General features: G+C 42.4%; 3 protein-coding genes across 3 annotated transcripts; all 3 read left to right on the forward strand.

Annotated features, from left to right (window-relative positions):
- The first annotated feature begins 2,174 nt into the window (after positions 1-2,174).
- On the forward strand, positions 2,175-5,277 carry pi15b (peptidase inhibitor 15b). Its single transcript, XM_047027811.1, has 6 exons — positions 2,175-2,357; positions 2,603-2,880; positions 3,248-3,366; positions 3,542-3,674; positions 3,935-4,050; positions 4,284-5,277. Exons 2-6 carry the CDS (start codon positions 2,623-2,625, stop codon positions 4,417-4,419), a joined length of 762 nt encoding a protein of 253 aa, XP_046883767.1. The 5' UTR covers positions 2,175-2,357; positions 2,603-2,622; the 3' UTR covers positions 4,420-5,277.
- Positions 5,278-6,335: 1,058 nt separating this feature from the next.
- crispld1b (cysteine-rich secretory protein LCCL domain containing 1b) lies at positions 6,336-13,880 on the forward strand. Its single transcript, XM_047027585.1, has 15 exons — positions 6,336-6,544; positions 6,924-7,212; positions 9,821-9,939; positions 10,138-10,270; positions 10,470-10,585; positions 10,796-10,896; positions 11,011-11,166; positions 11,397-11,457; positions 11,709-11,775; positions 11,892-12,022; positions 12,140-12,183; positions 12,270-12,342; positions 12,452-12,521; positions 12,622-12,755; positions 13,093-13,880. Exons 1-15 carry the CDS (start codon positions 6,456-6,458, stop codon positions 13,142-13,144), a joined length of 1,635 nt encoding a protein of 544 aa, XP_046883541.1. The 5' UTR covers positions 6,336-6,455; the 3' UTR covers positions 13,145-13,880.
- Positions 13,881-19,135: 5,255 nt separating this feature from the next.
- LOC124472874 (neuropilin and tolloid-like protein 1) lies at positions 19,136-25,002 on the forward strand. Its single transcript, XM_047028002.1, has 9 exons — positions 19,136-19,440; positions 19,612-19,677; positions 19,767-19,901; positions 20,347-20,595; positions 22,506-22,547; positions 23,064-23,191; positions 23,353-23,581; positions 23,793-23,906; positions 23,989-25,002. The coding sequence occupies exons 1-9, from the start codon at positions 19,413-19,415 to the stop codon at positions 24,612-24,614; spliced, it is 1,617 nt and encodes a 538-aa protein (XP_046883958.1). The 5' UTR covers positions 19,136-19,412; the 3' UTR covers positions 24,615-25,002.
- The last annotated feature ends 177 nt before the right edge of the window (positions 25,003-25,179 follow it).

Below are 25,179 nucleotides of genomic sequence, written 5' to 3' on the forward strand. Positions count from 1 at the left end.
AAATGATTATGGGTTTATCTTAATGCTAACAATGGGAAACAATGTAACCTACATTCTATTTGTTTACACACATTATTCCTAGATTTAGAAGAAACTACCTTTTGGATGCACTTTACCCAGTAAAGCTAGTGGTAAGGCAGCTTGATGCTAACAAAAACAGCCAAATGAAGCTTTAAAATCCACAGAGAAATACTGTGGGCTTAGCTAGACTGTTTCTGTTGGCCAGGACAGATGATAAATCAGCCTCCCCCAGTCCTCTGTCCCAGCTGTGGCAGAGAGATGGGATGGTGCCACTTGTTCAAATCTGTCAGGCCTCATCCAGAAACAACCACTTCACTCACTTCACTTAATACTTCCTAGCTCAAACCGTGCATCCTACTACCTAGAACTTATTTTACCCAGAATTTATATTTCAAATTCAGCAGATTCCCCTTAGAGTTAAGGTTTGGATTTATAATTTATGTACTGTATGGAGAAGGCTGAAACAGAAGTCTTTTAAGGTAGCTGATCACTGTGGACATTTATGAGTATTTGCCTAAACTAGCCAACTGGGTAAAAATACCAATGCCTGTTTTGGTCATTTAAGTGTTTGGTGGTTTAACGGGATTCAGTAGTTTTGCATTGCAGTGTCTAAAGGTGGTCAAGTCAAACTGGGTTTCTTTAAGGCCTGACCCCTGCCAATATGTTCGTATATGACAGGGCGGAGAGCAGATGTGTTCCAGCAGGCATAGAAGAGTGTACTTTAACTTTTAAAAGGTCGTCGATGCGAGAGTTCTATAACTGCAGAACTCCAATAAGGTCCAGATGACCAGAACCGCACTGTGCAATGGGGGTGGTTTGCAACCACTTAAGTAAAAAAGAAAAAGAAAAAAAAGGAGCCTTTTTTACGCTGTTGTGTATTGTAGGCCCTGAATGTCTCTATCCAAACACATTAGACATGTTGGCTTAGTTCAGCATGTACAATAGTAGACAACAGTGTAAAGGCCCCAGAGGTACATAGGTGGTGAATATATGGTAAATGTGGGAAACAGATTCATAGCCTTGGTTAAGCAAGCACCACATTTGTGGCAGGTGATTATTTCTTATGTTCCCAGCTAACTTGTCTTCAAGTCATCAATACTTCCAACAGCAAGGCATTTCAAAGTTCCAACAAAGAGTCTGAGCTGTACAGTGCACCCTTGGTTGGCCGTCCAGATAATGAGCCATAGAGTGGACAGGACTGCCTGACACCAGGATGTTAGCTGAAATGGCTGGTTACCACTCTCTTCCGGTTGAGGAAGTGATGTAATCATCAATGGCTGCTACCCACATATCTGGCAGCATTGACCTACTCCACCACCCAGACAAAAGGAGATTACAGTAGGTTCCCATACTATTCTAACAGATGTTCAGCATACTTCTTTTTTTTTTGCCAGCAAAGCAAACATTTAAGTTTGATGATCTCTTGTCTTTAATTTGAACGTTTATCTTCATTACTAAAATTGTCACAGGTTGCATTACACATATCAGTTGTCTTTGTTCCTAAACACACAGCCTTATATCAAATCATAGCAGGTTATGAGTCCATTGTTATCATCAATTGTCCTATCCAGAGTAGAGTACAATACAGCAGATGAAAAACAAGACTGTGAAAAAAGGGTAAAGAAGATAGTCACACTATATTTCATGTCCAACCTGCCAAGAAAATTAAGACCAGCTTTGTTTTTTTCCTGCTTGGCAAGACTATTTTCACAGGGGGGGGAAACTGCTGACCCTAACTGAATCTGACACTAAACAAATAAAAGCTGTAATTAAACTGACAATATGCCAAATGGAGCCCATATTCTACTCAAGTAACTAACAAGCATTGTTGCACAATGGTTGGAAAATTGGATTGACTTCCATTTATTTGGTATGACACTGATTATGTTTATCTTTACACCAAACAAGTTTAACAATCCAAGGCATGTCAATGGTGATCTGAAATCCAAAGGAAAACTTTGGGAGGATCCCCTTCTAATGTCAATAAAAATCATTATGTGATGAATAGCCTACAACAGTGAGGTGATTGATTTCTGGGATGCTGACTGCGCAGTGGTGTTGAAGCATACCTGCTTCCTTGGCTCTCCCACCTGTCTTTATAAACATCATTAGAACAAATTAACATCAAGGTCACATAATGTGTTGCAGATTACAACAAACAGTTTTTATTCAAGGACTCACACAGTTCACAGCTTCAAACATCAGCTTTGGACGGCCGACGGCGATATAAAACCTCAGTCCGTTTGAGAGAATGACGCTGTTCATTGGTCGAACTGGCACAGCTTGATAATAGAATCAGCTCGACTGGTACAGTTCACTTCTATGTCATTTCTAAGGTAAGAAAATAACTGAAATATGATTGTTTTGACATCTTTCTATATGTCTTTCGATTAGGCTAATAACAATAATCTTTGGTAGAAGTTAAAGTAGTTATGTGTTTTAGGGAAAGATATTTCGGAATCATTTTGTCATAGTTTACAGTGGGGTAATGTAGGGTTAGTTTATCTTTCAAAACCAGAACAGGTTTATATTGTATTTAAACCCAACTGCAATTTATTTTCCTTTTCTGTGATTTTTTCAGCACGACTAAACACAAGAAGTATGAGAGGCATCAACGTCTTGACCAACTTGGTCCTTCTGTTCAATGTAACAAGTGGATTTATCGTCAACTCGACAGATTACACGCCAGCGGGCAATCTAACTGACATGAAATCCACCCTAAATCAGTCAGTCTCTCCGATCATTCCAAAATCCAGACGGAAGCGTTACATTTCTCAGTATGATATGGTAGCCATTCTCGACTATCACAATCAAGTGCGCGCGAGCGTCTTTCCACCTGCCGCAAATATGGAATACATGGTACGTTTCTAAAATTCAAAGGTTTTACGCTTTAAATGTGTTTTACACATAAGGCTGTGTGGTTGCTGTTGAAGAGTTAATTTAGTTGATTGTTCTTGTATTTTTTATAATAAGACTGAAAAGGCGAATTGATTGCAATCAAACTTTGTTGCCTTCTTGTTCGGTGCCATACTGCCTTCTGCTGGGTAAATTGGATATTGCATGTAGCTCAGTGATATTTCAAGTATTCTTAATTTATTGTGTTATGGTTTTCGTTTCTGTATTTGAGGGAGATATCAAACGACAAATATAGCCTATGTATATAAATATGTGCAATATCATGTATTAGAATCATAGTCATCCAACAGTCTGTCTGCCACCCCTGCAGTTGTGGGACGATGGTCTGGCCCGGACTGCAGAGGCCTGGGCAGCTACCTGTCTGTGGGAACACGGACCACCATACCTGCTGAGGTTTTACGGCCAGAACCTGTCAGTCAGAACTGGAGGGTAGGTACTCCAACACATGCATGGACCTGGGGAATGTGTTAACAGTGGTGAGAACATGGAACATTGTTAATATTTTTCATTAGCTTTAGCATTTGGTCTATCACAAAAACATATATTTGATTAATTGATCAAAGTAGTTCAGTGAGATCCTTTTTTTCCCCTCTGTATCCACCAGCTACCGCTCCATCTTGCAGCTTGTGAAGCCGTGGTATGATGAAGTCAAGGATTATCTGTTCCCCTACCCCAGAGACTGCAATCCCCGCTGCCCAATGCGCTGCTATGGCCCCATGTGCACTCACTACACTCAGGTAAGACCACGACATCCTGGCACCCCAGAGAGGACAAACTGGAAAACTGACCAACCAAGAGATGTGAATAAAACTGCACATACAATATGCACTTGCTATACAATTTATGTCTTAATAATGAATCTGAATGAACTGGAGTAAAATTGCAAACAGAAAATGCATGTATTGAATTAGACCAGGCCTTTTTTTAGCATGCTTGATTTGTATTGAAGTTAAGCTCATCTAATCCTGCCAGAGCCTTTCTGTCTGTGTGACTATAGATGGTATGGGCCAGTACAAACAGAGTGGGCTGTGCGGTCCAGACTTGCTACAACATGATGGTGTGGGGAGCCTTGTGGAGAGAGGCAACCTACCTGGTATGCAACTACTCACCTAAGTAAGTCCTATTACGTTTAAACATTCACATTGTTACTGTTAATAGGAGAAGTTGATCTGTATGGTAAATAGTTGGAATGTAAAACAGCCTTTCACATTTTGTCAGTATAGTCGGTGTAATATAATAATGACATTGCATGATGTCGATCAGTAACTTCAAATAGGAGGATAGAGTTGAGGATGGAAATGTGAGTGTCCTTCAGTGGTATTTCATCTTATTTTCTGGTATTCCAGGGGTAATTGGATAGGTGACGCCCCCTACAGTGTTGGGGTGCCATGCTCCGCGTGCCCTCCCAGCTACGGAGGCTCCTGTAGCAACAACATGTGCTACCCTGGGGTCCAGTCCAACTACATGTACTGGTTCAAGTAAACCAACCATGTGTAAACAATATAAGTTGTTAGGCTATCCTTACCATTATTGTATTCAATGAAACATGTACTTGTTATAGGTGTACTATACTTTCAATACAATACAAAACGTATGATAAAAATAATACTTGCCATGTTGTAGCATACAACTTGGCAACTTAACTTTTTTTAAGTCTTACCATCATATTGATGGTCAAATGCATTGATCGTCTACTATGTCTGTAGTGTAAGTCATCTTGTGAATGGCATTTTGTAGCACGACAAGTAGGTCTACAGTGGTCAAGCTTCTGGCCATAGGAGGACAGGAAGGGAGCATGGATTCACAAAGGTGCTGAACAATCAACAAACATGATTTACTTCAACAATTAATATTAAGGTTTTTATAAGCTATATATAAGTTATATTATGGTGCTTGCATGGTTAAAACTACTGTCAAAGGTTTATGTCAACATTACAACAGTGATCTGTCGAGTTAAATCTCAATGCAATGGTTTACTTTATTTTTGTCTTCCAGAAAATGTTTTTATACCCGCTGCAGCTCAGTTCAAGACTCAGAATTCTAGATGTTTTTGTTTCATATGCTTCCACCAATGAGTCCTAAATGAAATACGTGTTAATTGTTTATGTCGATTTTCATAACACATGCTATAAACTGTAATAAACATGACTTGTCGCCCAGATGTAGTCACTGAAAGTAAACAGCAGGGGGAGATATATACCAAATCACTTTGCTGGTGGTAGGTTTAGAATTGTTAATGATGATTATTAAGGTGCCTGGAACCTGATACTTACTTAAGGTATTGTAAAGGCATTCTAAGCAGGAGTCCGCTTGCCCATTCATACGTTCATTCCTCTGGGAAGTCTGACTACTGACAGTGCAGTTGGTTGGAAATCATTATGGAACAGCATTGCACAGCAACCTCCATTGCTCCAGGACTGACAAGTGATCTGCAAGGCCCTGACTTTCATTCTACCTGAATTGACATGTTATGGTCACGTGGGGTGATTCCTTCAGACTCTGTTAGACAACACAAATGTTGTTAGTCAGCATAATTGAAGATGCTTTAGCATTACTTATGCCCTCATTGCTTCATACAATCCATGTTGATGTAGCCTACTCTTTTAAAGTCAGAGTGTTGATGCCCTTTCATTCTTTCTTTGTGGGTATATATGTGTGTTCCTTCACAGCTGTAGGACATGTTTCACACACACACACACGCACACACACACACACACGCACACACACACACACACACACACACACACACACGCACACACACACACAAACAAACACAAACCATCTTACAAATGCAGCTCTGTATGCAAACCAGCAGTGGTTTTGTGCTGTCAGATCAGCTTGTGTGAATTACAGCTCTGTGGTCTGGTCACAGAGGGATGCAGGCCACCATGTGGGCTGCTGCCTGCTCTCAAGCATTCATTCTTACACTGCAGGAAAGTCACAAAGACTGCAGTCAAGTTCGTACGGATGGACCTTTGGCTTCAGTGTTTAACATGAACAGAGCAAGTCCACTTGTATTAGAAAAGTCATTTTTATAGGATGTTTATCACTGTAGTTCTCATTTGTGGATCTTGGTGTCTCTGGTAGGCCTATAGATTTGAACAATTCTCAGTCCGGATAATATGTAAAATAAAATAAAACTATGTAAATATTGAATTTAATTCTAAACTTAAATACACACACAAATCTGACAAACCAACAGCAAATACATAAATGTTACACTAAGAAGTGGGCTCTCCTAACCCAAAAAGTTTACCGTCACGTCGCATGGAATCAAGTTCGGTCCTCAAATAGTCAAACCTGGGGACTGGAAGCCAACGGTGGGCGGGATCACTTGCGCTACGCATCGCTAAACCCATATTTGGCATATAAACGAAAAGTGCGCTACCACCCTCGCACTGAGTGACCTAGAGGACTCAACAGGTAGCTGATCTCTCTCTCTCCCTCCTCATTTCGTTGATGTACAATACTGAAACACAACTGTATACGGTAGTTTTGATACTTGCTCGAGTATATGAATGGTAAACTCACCAGGAGATCAACATTCCACATGTGTTAACATTCCTGCTGCTGGATATTGGTTATCGGGATATTTCTTTGTTGTAAGGTAAATTGTCAACTTTCGCTTCAATTCAAATTTTGCATTGCATGAACATGTAAGACCCAATAGAAGTATCTGCTTGCTCTAAAAACATCAGAAATATTCTTCAGTCTGTGCATGCTCATGAAATACTTTGTTTAGTACACAGTACACTTGACAGAGATCATCTCAAGATCCAGAAATTCAGCTTTTTACCATTAGTTTTCCTTATAAGATATCACATCTCAGTGAATAAATGAGTAATGAAGTAAAACAGTTGATACTGAATAAATACATGTGAAGCGACCCAATTATGTCTGGATATCTTCATGTCTGCTGAATAATATTTATATAGTTCTTAAAATGAAACAAGAAAACTGATCTCCTTTTACTGTGATTCCTGTAGCTACAGCTATTCTCAAACCATCATCATCATGACCTTCCTTCTTCGGGATTGGCTTAGATGCATGGCATTGCTCTTCCTGTCCCAGACCATGGTGGTTTCTATGGTGATCCCTAACTCCACCCACCTGGAGTCCATATTGGAGAAGTACATGGACAAGGATGATGAATGGTGGGTGGCCAAGCAGAGGGGTAAGAGAGCCATCTCCCAGGGAGACATGCACCTCATTCTGGACCTGCACAACAAGCTGCGTGGCCAGGTCTATCCACAGGCCTCCAACATGGAATACATGGTGAGACCACAAGGGGTGGGGGTGGTGGAGGTCGGGGGCAAGGTTTGGTGTTTATGACATGTGATTGATCACATTTCATGGACAACCTAAATACACACAAAGGCATAATCACCGATAGTATAGGCCTGCCTGCCAACCTGAGGAGCCTCAGCGTTGAGCACAGCTGTGGATGATCTGGATGGATCTGTAGGACTTCACACACCAGGATGAGGTTGTGGCTGGACGGCCTGGCAGGATGGAAGTTCAGCGCAGAGTTCAGACAGGACTACACACGAGGGGGTTTAAACACAGAGCGAGCTCTGGGGGCACAAACTTGCCAGCCGTAGATCAAAGAGCTAGAGCAGGTCTGAGCTCTGGCCAAGTCATAAAGCCAGTGTGCTACTGCCCTCCCTGCCCTGCCCTGCCAGCCAAACCACTGGTCCTGCCTCTGCCCCAATCCTGGCCTGGTGCCAGCCCGCGCCCCCGCAGTGTTATCCTGAACTCTGCCTCCACCGTTTACACTCACCTACGAGAATATTAGCCTACTTTTGATCTCAGGCATTTTGTTTGGCAACCCAGATGAATCTATTTTGACTTGGAGTGGAACTGTCGAGCGCAGTAGTAGATGGACACAGCATGTCAGTTCAGATAAAACATTTTACACACTTTTGTTCCTCTGTCTGAAGTGCTTTTCCCTGAAAAGGAATTTGTTAAAAAGGCTTGAATGACAGAAACTAGTTGATTATGAAAGGATAGATTTTGGGAGGGACAACCTTGCCCGGGGCCGTTTTGAATGACTGATAATAAAAGGCAAGTCAAATTTCTGTGGTAGTGTAGGGGGTTAAATATTGGCCAAGCAACCAAAACGAATTCCCCTATGGTTTAAAGGAAGATGGGAAACTGAACAGAGCATTAGCATGAACCATTAATGCCAAAACCAATAGAATTCCAGGTATTTGACAATATGGGTTAAAGCAGAGCAAGAATGGTCAAAGTACGGTTAAATGAAATACGCATTTAATAACATTGCAAATGAATGAAATCAATTACAAGGCAAACATGTTACAAAATGAAGGCTTTAAATCTTACCCACTCTACCGTGATCATTGTAAATCAGAGAGAAAGCAAGAGGTGAGCAAGGAGTAGGACAGTAGGACAAGGGAGAACTGAGGAGAAGGTCTCAGGAGATGAAGAATCCAAAGAACAATGCATTACAATTCCCTTTATACACAAGAACAACCAATCAGACCACATCTTGAATGGGGTGTGAGAGCCATCAAGTTGAGACCGTCCACAAACTCCAGACTTTAGTATATGAGAGGTGGGGGCAGGTTTGACACCCAGCCTTACAGTAGGACTAACTTTATTAGTTTTGGAGCTATGAAAGATATTACCCCTGTAAGTATTGGTTAAATTTGTTTACTTGTTAAGTAAAGAGAATGTCACTACTGTGGGTTGACTATGAAACATGGAGCGTGAAACATACTCTTAGAGCAGTGGTATGCGCAAATGTTTTCGGTGTAGGTATCTTACACTTTTTGCTTTGGGCTGAAGCCAGCATGTGGAGTGCAAATATCGCCACTGTAAATGTGTAAATCCACCAAAGAACTCATAACCAAGGCCACTCTGAATGTATAGTGTATGTGTGTGTATGTGTGTGTATGTGCTGTATGTGCATGTGTGTGTGTATGTGTGTGTGTGTACTGTATGTGCATGTGTGTGTGCTTCCTCCTATTACACATGGAATGAATTAAAGCAGCAGCTCAAGCCAGTTGACTGCACATTAGTATTTTTCAATTATCCTTCATCTGCAAAGGGCTTAATGTGACAGAACAGCAGAACAGCAGGACTGCAGGACTGCAGCCCACTGCCCCACACTACACTACACCTATTCTTTTCTTTGACAATATCTACAACTTGGCCAAAACACCAGAATACTTCAGGCTTGTATTTATGCAGCTCTTTGTTAGACACAGGAGGTATAGGAATACCTTACAGTTTTTAACTCCTATTGAACCACTGTTAGATCTGTATCAAATGGTTGGTGGGGGGTGGGGGTGGGGATATTTGCTATGGCAAGGGTTATGGAGGCATGCACAGTTTACCCACTTATCTCTCCATGGGCAGTGAGTGTACTAACATCTTAATCACAAGTGATGTTAAACTGCACTGCTGATTCCCCCTTCAGCGAGCGGTATCAATCTGGGCGTCACGTTGATAAGCCCACCAGGCCCCCAACAAGGCCCCTCTGTCAGACTCTTACAGCGCAACACAATGTTTTCCACGCAGTTGCGTCTCTCTGGAGACCAGCTCTTACAGTAAACCAGCTCCAACATGGCCTTGGTAAATAGTAGCACCAACCTGCAACCTGATGTGCCTGTGTGTGTAGCTGATGCAGGAGCAGTGACTTCAGGCTTTCCAGTGGGGTGGATTCCCAGAAAACAAGCCGACCTCACAGCCGACCTCTTGGAGATTCTTTATTGGAGTGCATGTCTGGGCTTTAAGTAAAGGACCCAGTCCAGTGGGTCTTAATGTGTTTAGTTCATGGCAGATTTTGCTTGCCTTTCTACAGTGCATCCAGTTTGTGTTGACTGTGTGTGTTTGTAAAGTATCTGTATCCGTCCCTCAGGTGTGGGACTATGAGCTGGAGCGGAGCGCTGAACACTGGGCACACACCTGTCTGTGGGAACACGGACCCACCCACCTCCTAACACAGATAGGACAGAATCTCGGAGCACACTGGGGAAGGTGTGTGTGTGTGGTCATTTTCGATGTGTGTATTTGTGAGTGAATGTGCCCAGGTGTGTGCCTATGTCCCTTTCCTCCTGTGTGTGCATGCATCCACAGCTGGGGGCAACACGTGTGTGCTTACACATAGACTCAGTTCTCCGGAGCAACTCAGCGGCTAAAAGTCTCTCTCACCCGAACACACACCTGTTCCCTCAGAGACCGCCCCCCCACTTTCCACGTCCAGGCCTGGTATGATGAGGTGAGGGACTACAGCTACCCTTACCCCCAGGAGTGTAACCCTCACTGCCCCTTCAGGTGCTCCGGACCCGTCTGCACTCACTACACACAAGTAAGAGTCCTGATGATAAGCCTATAGTGCAGCATGTCTCTGAAGTCTAAATGTCTGAATGTTACACCTTGAGAGTTTGTTTACGTCAACTCTCCCTATAGGCAGGAGTGAATTAGGTTGGTCTATGCAACAAACCATGAAAGGCCGTAGACGAGTGAGTTGACCTCTGACGGCTAGCCATGTTGTGTCGTGTGTGTAGATGGTGTGGGCTACAAGTAGTCGTATTGGCTGTGCCATCAACGTGTGCTACAACATGAACGTGTGGGGAATGATTTGGACCAAAGCTGTCTACCTGGTCTGCAACTACTCGCCACCGTAAGCTTGTCTCCTTGTTTATTCAATTCAGATTGTGACACAACATTTTAATTAGTAAAGATTTATTAGCCTGTCTGCATCCTGAAAACATATAGGCCCATGACAGAGGAAGTACTGTGTGTTTTTTGACAAGACTGTACGGTCTTGGAGGGAAGGGGTTAAAAGGGTTCCCTGTGTTTTATCATGATGTCATCGTGTTTGTGTATACAGGGGAAACTGGTGGGGCCACGCCCCTTACAAACATGGCAGCCCATGCTCTGCCTGCCCGCCCAGCTATGCCGGGGGCTGCAGGGACAACCTCTGCTACAAAGGTAGCCCACATTGAAACAAAACACATTTCCATAGCTACGACAGTAGCTGTGTACGTCCCAGTGAACATGGGTCATAGTGTCGTGCCTTCCAGTATGTGACCGTGTGTGTTTCAGAGGGAGGAGTGGACAGACGTCCAGCTCCAGAAACTGAGGAGACCAACTACATTGAGCCAGAGCCCTCCAGAGAGCGAGAGGGTCGTCCCCTCCCCCAGGCCCCCTCGCCCAATGACAACGTGGAGAGGAATGAAGTGGTCAGCACAGAGCAGATGTGTAAGGACTCATCTCTCTCAACTTATTTCATGACACGATATCAATATGAACATGGCCCTACTGCCAAATGATATTAGATCACTGTTTCACCAAGGGTGGCCCACAGAGGGAGTACATGTACTTCTGCCCAGGAGCAATTGAGCTGCTAAAGATTATTTGACAACATTTCTACAATGTCTAGATCTGGAGACAGAGTGTGACAACTTCTTTTGGTTTTGTTCTACTCAAAGGCCAGCAGGTGTCCTGTGAGACCAAACTACGGGACCAGTGTAAAGGAACCACCTGTAACAGGTACGTGCTGACCAGCACAGAGGAGACCGCATCTCTTTGTTTGTCTCCACAAACTTGTTATATTCGTCATGAGCAGTTAGCATGAGCATTAGAGATATTAAGGGTGAATAGTGCAGAACAGTTCAGTGGGTTGACATGGTAACCCATGTAGCATGTTTTCGGTTGCTGTCACAATGCCCAGAGGATGGGGTCCTCACAGTTGCTGTCTGTCGGAGCAGCTGTGTGTCTTAGCGCTTCCTTTTGCCCCTCAGGTACGAGTGTCCTCCAGGTTGCCTGCACAGCCATGGGAAAGTGGCCGGGACCGAGTACTACGACATGGTAAAAGGGAGTGAAGAAGTCCAGCGACATCCTTCCATACATCATCAAGTTAGAATAGCACAGACATCCTGAAAGCAGGGTGTTTATTAAACGCATCTACTCGCCTTGTTTCTCAGCAATCCAGCGTCTGTGGAGCAGGTTTGCATGCTGGGATCATTGACAATGACGGAGGCTGGCTTGACATCACCAGGCTGGGGAGGAAACCACATTTCACCAACTCCTACAAGAACGGGGTGCAGTCACTGGAGTGAGATAACTGTCTACCTTTAAATATGTTTAAAAGTAGACAAACATGTTTCAATGGCTGACTGTAATCACATCATCAAACAAACATGGTGAAACACCAAATGCCTCTCATTTACAGGAAGAACCGGAGTGCTAATTCCTTTTCAGTCGCCACAGTACCAGGTGGGTCCCATCTGTAATCACACACTGCAGTCTGGTACAGTACAAGTTGCTGTATATTTGATATTGTCTTATGTTGACCTTCTTAGTGAAAGCAGTCACGTGTGAGACCATTGTTGCAAAGTTCTGCCCATTTAAGAAACCGGTACGGCACTGTCCAAGGTACAATAGCACCCCTGCATCATATAAACACGATTATTGATACTTTCCTTAAAAAAAAAAAAATGGGTATTGATTGGTGAATTGAATGGTCACATATTGTCCTTCGTAGGTTGTTTTGTCCCAGGAACTGTCTTCGTGAGACTCAGGCCAGAGTCATCGGTACCAAACATTACTCTGACGTAAGTCCTCAGTAAAACCTCCATAAGTCTCCTTGGTCATTCATGCGGCCAGGGCCACACCTCTCTCCACCTCTGTGCATGATCTCTCGATTGTGTGCAGAAATCGAGTATCTGCCGAGCAGCCATCCATGCTGGTGTGATCCAGAATGACTCTGGGGGCTATCTGGACGTGATGCCTGTGGACAGGAGGAAACAGTACAGTGGAAGCTACCAGAACGCTGTCACCTCAGAGAGGTAGGGGGGAGGTTGGGTAACATGAGAGAACCCGTCTACTGGAAATACTCTATGAGTGAGCAGACGTTGCATGGGAAGACTATTTGAGTTGTTTTGTTGTCAAATAGGGGCCCTTGTCCTGAGTTTAATCACCCATGTCCACCTATGACAAATCTTTTGACCAATGTCTAAAAGTGATGGGTGGATTTGAACTTCTTGCCTTTTGATCTGTAGTTTAATGTTGAACCACTGAACCAAGTACTAGGCATTCCGTTTTTTAGTATGTATTTCCATGCTGTAATGGGTTAGGGCAATCCAAGTTCAACCAAGTAATGATTATCTTCTTTCAACTCTCCAGTCTTCAGAACCCAACAAGTGGCAAGGCATTCCGAGTCTTTGCAGTCATTTGAGCCCACACTGCAAGGACACTCGCGGCCATGAAAAGGAGCAGGGCTCACATCCAACAGGGCTGCCATTTCGCCCAGCGTGTCATTATGTGGCCTCTGATTGGGCCTCTTGCTCAGCCAGGCTGAACCTCAGCTTCCCAAGGCTGCTTTTGGCCATGATCACATCTTTGAGATATCCCGGTCTAACGCAGGTGTTTTAGCATCCTGTACATTGATGTATATATCATGTTTGTACATATGTTGAATGTTTAAGCACAATTATTGTTTTTGTTTTGTTTTTGTTTGTGTTATTGGTTAGAAAATTCATTTGACTTTAGTAAGTTATGAATGCGTGATAAAGTTGAATTATTTAGATTTGGTTGTAATTTCACATGCATGTTTGTAAATATTGTGCATAGACTGTTAATTGCTATTAATGATACATTTCAGTATGTTGTATATCCATGTTACCTTGTATGTTCGAATTCATAGATTTATTCAGAACAAGCCTGGCTGGCCAGGATAACAGCAGATAAAGAATTTAGGGGCACAGTTAAATGTAATCAAGGAATTATGTTGTTGTTGTTTTCATAAAGGAGTAATAAAGGAAGAAACACAGAGGTATGGTTAAAAAGGATCAATCATGTCCCAGTAATCCCATAGACCAATTTTTCAGGCCTAATAAGATAGAGGCTAATTAGGCCTCTAGCTAATGCTACACTGTCTATACAGTATATGGTAACAAAAGTGCAATAAATCCACAATGTGCATGGACTGTAGTGTACAACCTACTCATTTGGACACAAAAATCACAGGCTGTCTTTTTCAGAAAGCCACAAAGGTTTTCTTTTACCCCAGCCTCAAATGAAATTGAAAATATTACAACTATTACAACTATGTTGTGAATGGCGTCTTGAACATTGAGACATTTCAACCCCAAGGTCCCTTTCCTCCTGGACCTGTGAAGAATGAAAGGCAAGCAGAGCTCATGTTAAACTACTCAGGCCCTCTTGCTGTGCCAGCGAGCTGAACAGACAAAGACGCACTTTGTGTGTGTTGATCTCAATCTTTTCTCCCTGGATGCATTTCCTCCCTCTGCTGGCACAGATGTGGTCAGGCTCCAGCTGCAAGGTTCCCCATCACTCAACCCTCACGCACATATGTATATAGTATTGCCACTGAGCTGTCACTTTTCATCACAATCTTCAGATTTACTGTCCATTTTAAGGAACCATCCATTCTGTTAAGTGTCTATAGGGCTACTGTACACAGAGAAGACACTTCTCGAATAATCTTTTCATGATAAGGATCTGCTGCCTGGCCGTGTGTTTTTCCGCATGACTGACCAACTGGCTGGTTCTGCTGGGTTCCCTGGAGAGAGAAGAGGCATGCATCAGAGCGCTGTCAAAATTCACAGGCCGGTGTTGCAGAGGAGGCCACTGGCACAGGAGAGTATTGTGCTGTGGGGTGTTACTCAACAATATCACCATAACGCCCACCGTTGAAGGCCTATACATACATATGGGCACAAAGTACACACACTTTTTCTCTCTGTCTCACTGGCACACTCACATTCGCAGAATATGGTGAGGATAAGGCTTCAGTAGGCGTACTTGTGAAATAAAATGCACTGGTTGACAGGAGAGTGGGTGTCTCATTCGTTGTCATACTCGCATTCAGGTTCACTATCTCCCCAAGAGTGGCACTGTCCGCTAATAACGTCATAACAGTATGGGCATTATCATTGATCCCAACGTTTGCAGGGATGTAAGGATGTTTGATTAAGACTGGCAAAGGACTGTTGTGCCTCCACACTGGTCAATGTAATGCGTCACAAGGCAAGAAGGCTGGCCTTCGTCTGCATATTGATGGTACAGTAGCAGCAGCAGCAGCAGCAGCCAATGAGTAGTCACCAATTTTGTAACAACCAATAACTGGTACAATCACTCAACATGAGCTGAACAAAAAATACATCCTAGGCTCGACTGCACTGTGACAAAAGTAGCACCCTGATCCCGACTGCTCTAGGTCATCTTTAACATACTCAAACAATTCATCTTACTTAACCTATAATGCCAGTGATTTCAGAGAGGAAATACATGAATAGTCATTGCTGTTATTTCTGTACACCTAAAAGGTATTTAACGATAGCCTATACAGCTGTACAGCTGACTGTACCATTAACGACATACTTGCCGTTACTAGTTATAGCGAAAGAACGTTTGAAACTCTTTTCTGATTGTGGACGTCGGTTTACAGGACAAGGATGTGTAATATGTTTCTAATTACAAGGTTTTTGAAAAATATCAAGGCAGTTTGCCGAATATAACTGGTGTGTGGAGGTGAGCGGTTTCTAAATATGACTCTTACAGTCGTTCTCATGCTCTATAGCTTGTTCTTGAGGTTGGATTCTGGGTGGACGAACATGATGTTCATGGGCCAACAATCACTTGAATCCAGGAAAAGAAGTGTTTAGTAGTTAGTGGCTGCAAGTTATAGTTCCACTCCACTCAAAAAGTTAAACATTATTATTCTAGCATAGTTTGCAGCTGGGCTTGTTGGGCGGAGTAGGGCAATCCTCTCAGTAGTAGGCTACTGGTTTTATAATGAAGATGAGGTATTTCAACGGTGGTCATTTAAATTCAACTCCTCTTGCACGACAGATGACGGATCGCATGCGTCCGAACGTTGTGGTGTGCTGCCTCCTGCCACATTGGCAACATAACCATTGTAGTGGAATGATCTGGGGGCGTCAGAGAGAACAGGACAGTTCAGGATCTTATACACTTCACATAAACAACCTGACATATTCTGACCTGGCTTGAAGCCATGACCTGGACATATATCATCTTCATTAATTAGACCATACTGTAAGTAACTGTTCCCTCACTCACTCTTTTCCCACACCACCCATGTGCCCGACCAAGCTGTGATTTTGGCAGTCCCTCTCCCTCATCCTGTTTGTTGCCATCCCACACAGAGACCTCCACTGCCAGTGTGGCAACACAAACCACTGCTCACAATCCCAATAGTGAAGCAGTCAGTTCTACTCAGAGAGGGTTTCATGCCCCTACTGTTTGTCCCTAAAGAACCTTCATGAAAATTTTCCGCAACTCCCAAAATAGTTGTCTGATGTCTTGGCTCGCTTAGTTGGTGCCCTGCTGTCGCGGACCATGAACAGAGCACACATTACATTATGAGACTAATTTCATCAAAACATTAATGATATTCATTCGTTCTGGTTTTAGTCTTACTGTGTTGAAGGCGGTGTATTGTTATAATTTGACCTGCAGTGTGAAACAAAGAAAATGTGTTTGCCTTACAACACCACTAATAAATCGGTAATCTAATTAGACGTCATCAATCAGATGACATCATCAGGTTTGCACACAAAACAAACCACTGGAATTCTTCGTGTCTTTACAGTAGAAGGTTCCACAGGCAATGGATGCACATCACCAGGTGTCAGACAACAGTGTTGTACTTCATGATGAGGGCAAAACTACCCCCATGATGCACCAGCTTTATGAAACTGTTTAAATGGAGCGATAGTGACTGTGTAGGGCACTGCATGAAATAAGACAGTTGGCTTCTTATATCACAGCACCAAGTTTGACTGAACAGTATCAACACAAAAAATATCCCTGTGATGACATAAGCGGTTGTCTAAGCCTACCTTGTTTATTTATGTTGTTACCTGGTTTTTGAGTTTGGTGAATAAACAACCAGAAATGCTAGAAATAGATTTGGACCACTTAAGAATATAGTCATCGAGAAGGCTGGGTTTCTCTGTCTACGTCATTACTGACCTTTTTACTGTTTGCTAAAGGGTTTTGATTTCACATCTCTTTTTTTCAACATTTACACTTAAACCATTGTATAACAGCTCTGAGTATGAAATAGTCTCTTTGTCTGGATGAAATGGTGTTGCATGACCTGACACTTTACTGCTTGGCTGTAGAAGAATGGGCTTGCAACCAGCACCAATCATAAACTCCTGTGCTCGCCTGTTTCCTGTAAGTATTGTCAAGAACAGTTTAACACCTAAAAAATACAGACACCCTGGACTTCACTGAAACATAGTCATCGTTTTGTATATCTAAAAAGTAGTCACATTAGTTTAGTAACTTTAGTGTGTTAACTTATAATACCTAAATCAGATTTTCACAGCCAAAGGCAAGGATAAACTTTTTTTAAGTTGCTATAGGGTTAACTTGCATCTATATAAAAAATCATTTTCCAAAGTATTAATTATTATTTATTGACTGATATAACATTGAACATATAACATTCCTAAACACGTATTTGTTATGGTCACATTATAAGTCAGTATTAGTTCAGTTCAAAGGCCTTTGGAGATGTAATGTTTCTATGCAAGTGCTGCCCTCTAGAGGAAATTGTGTCCAAACATTCTCAGGGGCTTGTGTTTGTGTTGGTGCAAATAGGGTCCAGTGGTTTGACTAAATATAACATGCATTGTGGCCTAAAAATAGTTTCTTATAGGAATTTCATGTGTGAGGGGCAGTTAGTCTCATGTGTGTGTGTAGCAACCAACTGACTTTTGAAAAGTCCAACGTTGTACAACGAAGCCCTATTTGTCAGTGGGTTAGATGGTTAGCTTTCGGGTCTTGACGCTCATCCAACTTACTTTGCATTTGTTGAAATGAAGCATAGTGCATTCCCTTTTTCTTCTACTTTGTTCAATGCACCTGTGTGCACGTACTTGTCTCTATTTGAGTGTACTTTATGTCTAAGTCAGATTTGTAGAGAGCCAGATCTCCCACAGCCATAGTTAAATCACAAACAAACCTATCGTGCAAGTTCGCTTCCATTGTACCTGACCCAATTCCTGTGGCTTTTTACCCTTTTCTCCAAATCTCAGTACTCAGTACTTCATTCTTCAAAATTTGCCCTTGATTCTGTTGTTTAGGATTAAGTATGAATGATGATAGTATTAGGTATATTGGCAGTGATAAGGTATTTTGAAACAGTTTGTAGTGTGATTACTGAATATGGTGGGCAGTAGCATCAGTAGTATCACATGACCCATCAGACTTCCTGGATGACAGATGGAGGTCTACACATACAGGCTTTCATCAAACTGCCAGAACACATCACAATCAGTTTCAATGACAATTGGCAGGTTGTTTCATAAACTGCCATTCATGCTATACCAAACATTTCAAATTAATAAACTGTTTAGAGTTCATTGTTGGGGCAAATACATATTGTATATGCTCCTGTGTGAAATAAATTAAAATGTATGCATAAATCTGATTAACTGTTGTCCGATTTGACTGCCCACCACAACATTTGCCCCTGTTGTACCTCTAAGGACAAGGACAGTGAGTGAAACACTACAGTTTTATGACAGTCAGGCTATGGATAGAATCAACTCACAGCCGGCACATGCACAGAAAGTCATGGTTCATTCCTCTCTGCAGTCATTGCACACAGTTTAATAAAATCTCATGACTGTAATACAGATCTGTGCTCACGTTTAGCACCCCTATCAAGGACAGAAGTAATATGTAACTATGTCATTCCCAGTGAAGAAATACGAAAATTCAACAACATGATGCCTTCTTTTGGTAATCCCTTAGGGTCCTTTGAAGTCTGGAATGAACATGTATTTTCTGCCTTCATTATGAATTACTGTATACTGTAGCCCCAAGCTCCCAAACATCTGGCATTCTGATTATTATCGTCTAAATTGACATCTGCAGTCCCATTTGAAAGAATGATTTGTTGATTTTGTTGTTCAACAGCGCAAATGGACAACGCTTTTTGACTCTGTTTAAGTTAACAGTGAGGTTATGAAAAGTTCAGAGAACAAATACCAAAAAGGCTCATTATTAAGGATTGTTCGTGTGTTTTTAAATTGAGGCGAACAATGAAACTGTGGTATTAAAAGAAAAAAGATCAAACGTCGTGCTTAAAAAGAGAACATTTTGTAATAAAACATGATGTGAAAGATTCCAGTCAAGTTGGTATGAAAACGTGAGAGGTGGCTTAATGAACATTGTCGATACAATGCTAAAATGAGTCGAGGTGTTCGTAATGAAAGCGTTTTTTTGCGGATTATCAAGGTGGAACAAGGACTTGAAGGTTGACGGAATATGCAACATTAATCCTTGCAGCATTTGGATACGTAATGGCAACGCGCGGCGGATGGACATATGACGGTTTCTCTAATGCAGTGGATAATTTGTATTACTAAACGGCTATTTGTTTACTATTTTGCTTACCTATTATTTCATGGAACGTTTTAAAATTGAAGACCGGAAAGACCATGGTTCTGAAACTTGTGTTGTTTCTTGGTGAGTTGACGTCGTTTTCCTATCTAGCTTTGAACTAATGCGCCTACATACAATCGTTCAAAGTTGACATCAATTGCAATTATTGTTAATTAGTTTCGTGTCTCGTTTGCATATTTTATTTTTTCTCAACGATCAAGTTTGTTTCATATGACTAAACCTTACGATTCACAGTCTTAGCTGGAAACCGTCTCACTCTAGTTTCAACTGGGACTACCACTCCAACCAAAAAGACAGCAGGTAACAAATGCTGTCATTTCGAAGTGCACAATAATAACACACAGTGTACTGTGATTGTTGACACCTTACATTCACATGCCGTCCATCAGTGAAGAACAACTCAGGGGTCACACCTGCGGGTCTTTGTGGCACTTGGGTGAAGGAGTCACAAGGAGGTCTCTTCACTTCCCCCAACTACCCCGAGAAGTACCCACCGGAGAGAGAGTGTATTTACATCATAGAGGGTAAGTCTTAATACCATATGACAGAGGACACCAAATATCCAACACCTCAGTGAACTATTCATCTTCCTGTTTGAATGCCACAATACAAAGCAGTAGGTCTGATTCCAATATCTTATATATTTTTTAAGAAAATAAATACTCTCTATTAGTTCTGGGAATGTTTGAGCGTGTGGCATACTATGTGTTGTGATTAACCAAGCTGGTCGCATTATTGAAAGGTAAATCTGGAAGTTGAATAATGAATGAAACAAGTAAATAATCTCTATTAAATATTCAGTTGCAAACATTACATTAGAAAGTGCATTCCTAAAACCAACCACGACAGACATAATACCTTTTGACAAAAAGGTGAATGTGATTCATTCATAACAGTTTTTTATAACTTTACCCTGAAACTTTACATTAATTGATTACATTACATAATATGTATGTCATTTTCTGACAGCTTCACCAAGACAGTGCATTAACCTCTTCTTCGATGAGAATTTTTCCATTGAACCTTCATGGGAGTGCAAATTTGACCACATTGAAATCCGGGATGGGCCTTTCGGATTCTCTCAAAGCATTGGTCGGTACTGTGGCAAGGAAAGCCCTTCCTACGTCAAGTCGACTGGCCGATATCTCTACATCAAGTTTGTGGCAGATTCGGAGCTGGAATCCACTGGGTTTTCTGTACGGTACAATTTCACTGAAGGTGAGACAAGAGAGCACAAATTAGATTTTGCAGTTCATGTTCTGATAATAAAACATTCAGAGAAACATTTGAACACAGTTCTATTGTGAGACTTCACAAGTACACCAGCCTGTGCCACAATTTATTTCCTTTTTTTTACAACAAGCACTGATTCTTAAAATGTCCTTATTGTTTTATGGTGCCCGTTTTAAACAGACTACTGTGGTTGTCTTCTTATACCATACAGATTGTGATTAGGCCAGCTGTCCATCAGGGTTTTGATTTCACAGTCTTACTCTAACTGTAAGCCTCCCCTGGCTCAGGTCCTCTTCCCTCCTATTCACCCTCTTGCAGGGAACTTGGGGATGAGAGTTTTAGACCACTGGCAGACTTTGATTAATTGCAGCTCAATTACGCTCACACATGGACACATGTAAACAAATGTACTCACAAGCCAAAAATACACCCAGAAAGGAAACCTTTAGCTAACCCTTATGGACTCTCTACCCTAGAGACTCGATCATTCGGTGATGGGATGAGGTTAGGTTTGTGCTGTCCATTGGTAGTATAAGCACACATTCTGCAGCTGTTGGGTGTTTATGTGTGCTTGTGTGTGCTTGTGTGAATGAGAGAGAGAGAGAGTGAGAGAAAGAGAGAGAGAGAGAGATAGAGAGAGAGAAGAGAGAGAGAGAGAGAGAGAGAGAGAGAGAGAGAGAGAGAGAGAGAGAGAGAGAGAGAGAGAGAGAGAGAGTCTGTGTGGTGGTGGGTGCTGGTAGTGGTGAGGTATTTGCTTGCTTCACTCCCAGAGTTAATGAAAGCTTGTCTTCAGGGCAATACAGCTTGTCAGTGCTGAGCCACAGCAGCTTAAGGGATACCAGGGTCAGCCGTCCCAGAATTTATTACCAACAGATTTTATAAGCCACCTACATTGAGGGTGGAAGATTAATCTGCCTCCCTATCTCTCTCTTTCTCTCTATCGCTCTTTCTCTGATCTTTTAGATCAAATTTATCTCAAAAAGGACTTTGTTGATAAACAGACTGTTTAAGTGTTGCCAGCTAAACTTAGATTTTATTCCATTATTTTTGTCCGTATCTACTGAACCTCATCGTTCATTGCCTCCTTGCTACTGTAAGATATGTAGACCAAGGTACCACTTTTCTTTTCTTAGCATTTGTGAACATTTTCTTTCCCACACGCCTCCCTACCTTCACACAGTGTGCTGTACAGTACAGCACTTATGTTTTTGATCAGGTCCACATGGATGTTTAAACACACGCAAGCACACACACTCACACCCACCCACACACAGACATACACAAACACACACACATAAATTCCTAGAATAATCTGTGACAAGATGAAACAGAGGTAAGAAACAGAAGAAGATTAATAGGGATTTTATGACTGATTTTAGATTAAACCTCAAAAAGCCTGCTTTGTCCTTTCTCTTACATTTCTGACATTATTACTACATTACCTGTGGCAATATGGCTTCTTCTTCTTATCTAATTAGATGTCACTCTCTCCGAATAAAAGAGGTATCTTGATAAATTATTGACAATATAAATATATGTATCATCTTGATATATCAAGTCCCATTTCATGTGTGCGTTTTACCAGTGCTGCATCTGTTCAAAGCTGGTCTGAGGATTAATAATCCACCTAAGGACACAATGTTTATTCTCTGACAGAACATGCTCCCATTGCGGGGATGGGGCACAGCCTCCCAGCCCCTTCAATAGAGGGATCATTTGTATGTGGGGGGGGGGTAGTATTTACACTCAGTTTTTATAGTTCAAGCTATGACAGTATTGAACAATTATATCAGATTAAAATTCTCCAAAGACGGGAGCATTCATTCTACTGCACACCTTATCTTTAAAAAAAAACAATGCTTACTTGAACTACTATAGTATTTCTCTCGTTCCAGATCCTGAATTCAAAGATCTTGGTGACCTCCCACCTCTGCCTTGTAGGTATACTCTGGATCTTTTTTGTGAACATGATGCTCTGATGCTCTTTTAGCACTCAGTGATGCACCAGGAAACACAGTTGTTTTGCATTTAGCACTTAGGGAGTTTGAATGTTACTTGAACTGTCGGACTCTAAGTCCCTTGCTAAACCCCCCTGGACCCTCCACTACACTGTTAGTTGTCCACAAATCTCTACATTGAGTTTTTGCTTTACATTTACATTTAGTCATTTAGCAGACGTTCTTATCCAGAGCGACCTACAGTAAGTACAGGGACATTCTCTGTTAGTTGTCCACAAATCTCTAAATTGAGTGTTTGCTTTACATTTAGTCATTTAGCAGACACTCTTATCCAGAGCACACAGGGACATTCTCCATGAGGCAAGTAGGGTATAGTGCCTTGCCCAAGGACACAACATAATTTTGCACGGCCGGGAATCAAACCAAGAACCTTCTGATTAATAGCCCGAGTCCCTAACCGCTCAGCCATCTGACCCCCTGCTTTACTCTTTCAAGTTTGTGAGTTTGATATGGGAGGGCCCGAGGGCTATGCTGAATCGGCCATGATATCTAAGGAGAGTAAGGCCTTGCCGACAGAGGCCGTGGACTGTAGGTGGATCATCAGAGCTCCACCACGTTCCAAGGTAGGAGACTGAGAATGGAATTGTATGACATTTTTAGACAATGGGACATTTACTGTACATTAGAGTTGTTGGTCACTTGAATGGTTTAGGTGGGTGCCGACGCCATTACGCAAGAGATGTTTCAACTGTTTTCGTTCTCTCGTGTTTTCATTCAACATCAGATCTATCTTCGCTTCCTCGAGTATGAGATGCACAACTCCAACGAGTGCAAGCGCAACTTTGTGGCTGTGTATGATGGCAGCAGCTCAGTGGAGCACCTGAAGAATAAGTTCTGCTCCACCGTGGCCAACGATGTGATGCTGGTGTCATCCGTGGGCGTGATCAGAATGTGGGCGGACCAGGGCAGCAGAAAGAGCCGCTTCCGAATCCTCTTCACCACCTTCCAAGAGCGTCAGTCGACTCATTCAGCCGAGACTTTATAGAGTCTTGCTGTTCTCCTCTACGCTCAGTTGTTGATGATAGTATACAGTAAAGGCAACGCTTTACTGCTCTGACCCGCTTGTCTGCTCTTTAATTGATACTATACTTATTTTTTTGACACTTTTGAACCTTTGTTTTCAGGATATTACATAATGCTTGTCCTTGTTTCTTTTGTTTTTAGCCCCATGTGATGGAGACACATTCTTTTGCCACAGTAACATGTGCATTAACAACACACTGGTGTGCAATGGTATCCAGAACTGCGTCTATCCCTGGGATGAGAACAACTGCAAAGGTGAGTGTTATTGACTGTTGTGCATAGTGCCAATATGACAACACAAAAAAAACAGAAAAGTGAAACCGTTCCTGTTCAACAGAAAAGCGTAAAGCGAGCATCTTGGACAACCTGGACCACACCAACGTGGCCATCATCGCCGTGACCTGCGGCCTGGTGCTCATCCTCCTCATCATCTCCGGAATCATCCAAGCCAAACAGCCGCGCAAGAAATACATCATCCGCCGGGACGGTTTCGACCCCAGCATGTTCCAGCAGGCCTTCGAACCCCCGCACTACGAGCTGTGCACCCTCCGCCGGGCGCCGTCTCAGAGCGACGTGACCGACCAGATGCCCGAAGACTTCGACAAGTTCAACAAGATCCGTCGCTCCTCGTCCAAGTGTATCCGCGACCACCACTGCGGCTCGCAGACATCCAGCATCCGCGGGAGCCGCAGCGACCTCAGCGTGCGCGAAACAGGCAGCCTAGCGGAGGCCGCGGCCGTGGCGGCCCAGTCGCCTCACTCGCACCACGCCACGCCCACCAGCCGCAGGAGTATCCGGGTGCTGAAACACAGCTACTCCCAGGATGGGGGTGACCCCGATGAGGATCTGATGGAGGACGGGCCCACCACGAGCCATGTGCTCCACCACCACCACAGCCTGGCCGGACATGAGCACCAGTACCCTCACCGGGACTTACACCGTGTCACATCCAACGACTTCTGAGGTAGGAGGAGGACGTTATCACTAGATAGTGAACCTAAAGATAGTGCTTGCAAGAGCATGAGCTTATCTGGGAGATTTAGTTGTAGAAGGATATTGCATGGCCATCCATGGGGTTTTCCTTGCGTGTTGTATGTTTCCTTTATGTTTTTCTTCTTATTTGTCTTCTTAATCTTTTTTTTTTTGCATGTAGTTGGGGAATAAGTTCTCTGATTCAAACTACCATGATGATAGAACCATGAGTAGCAGACTTATGTTTGAACATTGTTGTGTATTGTACATGCATCGATGTTCCTCATATACTTGTAGGTTATTGTATGTTGTATACACATTATTTATTATTTATATTGTGTCCATTCTTGTACCTGCTTTTCATTGTTAAGTTGTATACTTGCGGAATACATGATAGAGATTATATTTAATATAATTTACTATCAATCATTCATTGTGGTCTTTTGTTAAAATATTTGTCCAATGCAATTGTTTTGCCATTAATTAAATAATATTATTTAATATAATCACTGATTGGTCTTTTTTTTTTTTTACAAAGATGCAAGAAAAACTGAGT

Source organism: Hypomesus transpacificus, chromosome 10, assembly GCF_021917145.1.
Source record: "Hypomesus transpacificus isolate Combined female chromosome 10, fHypTra1, whole genome shotgun sequence".
NCBI lineage: Eukaryota > Metazoa > Chordata > Actinopteri > Osmeriformes > Osmeridae > Hypomesus > Hypomesus transpacificus.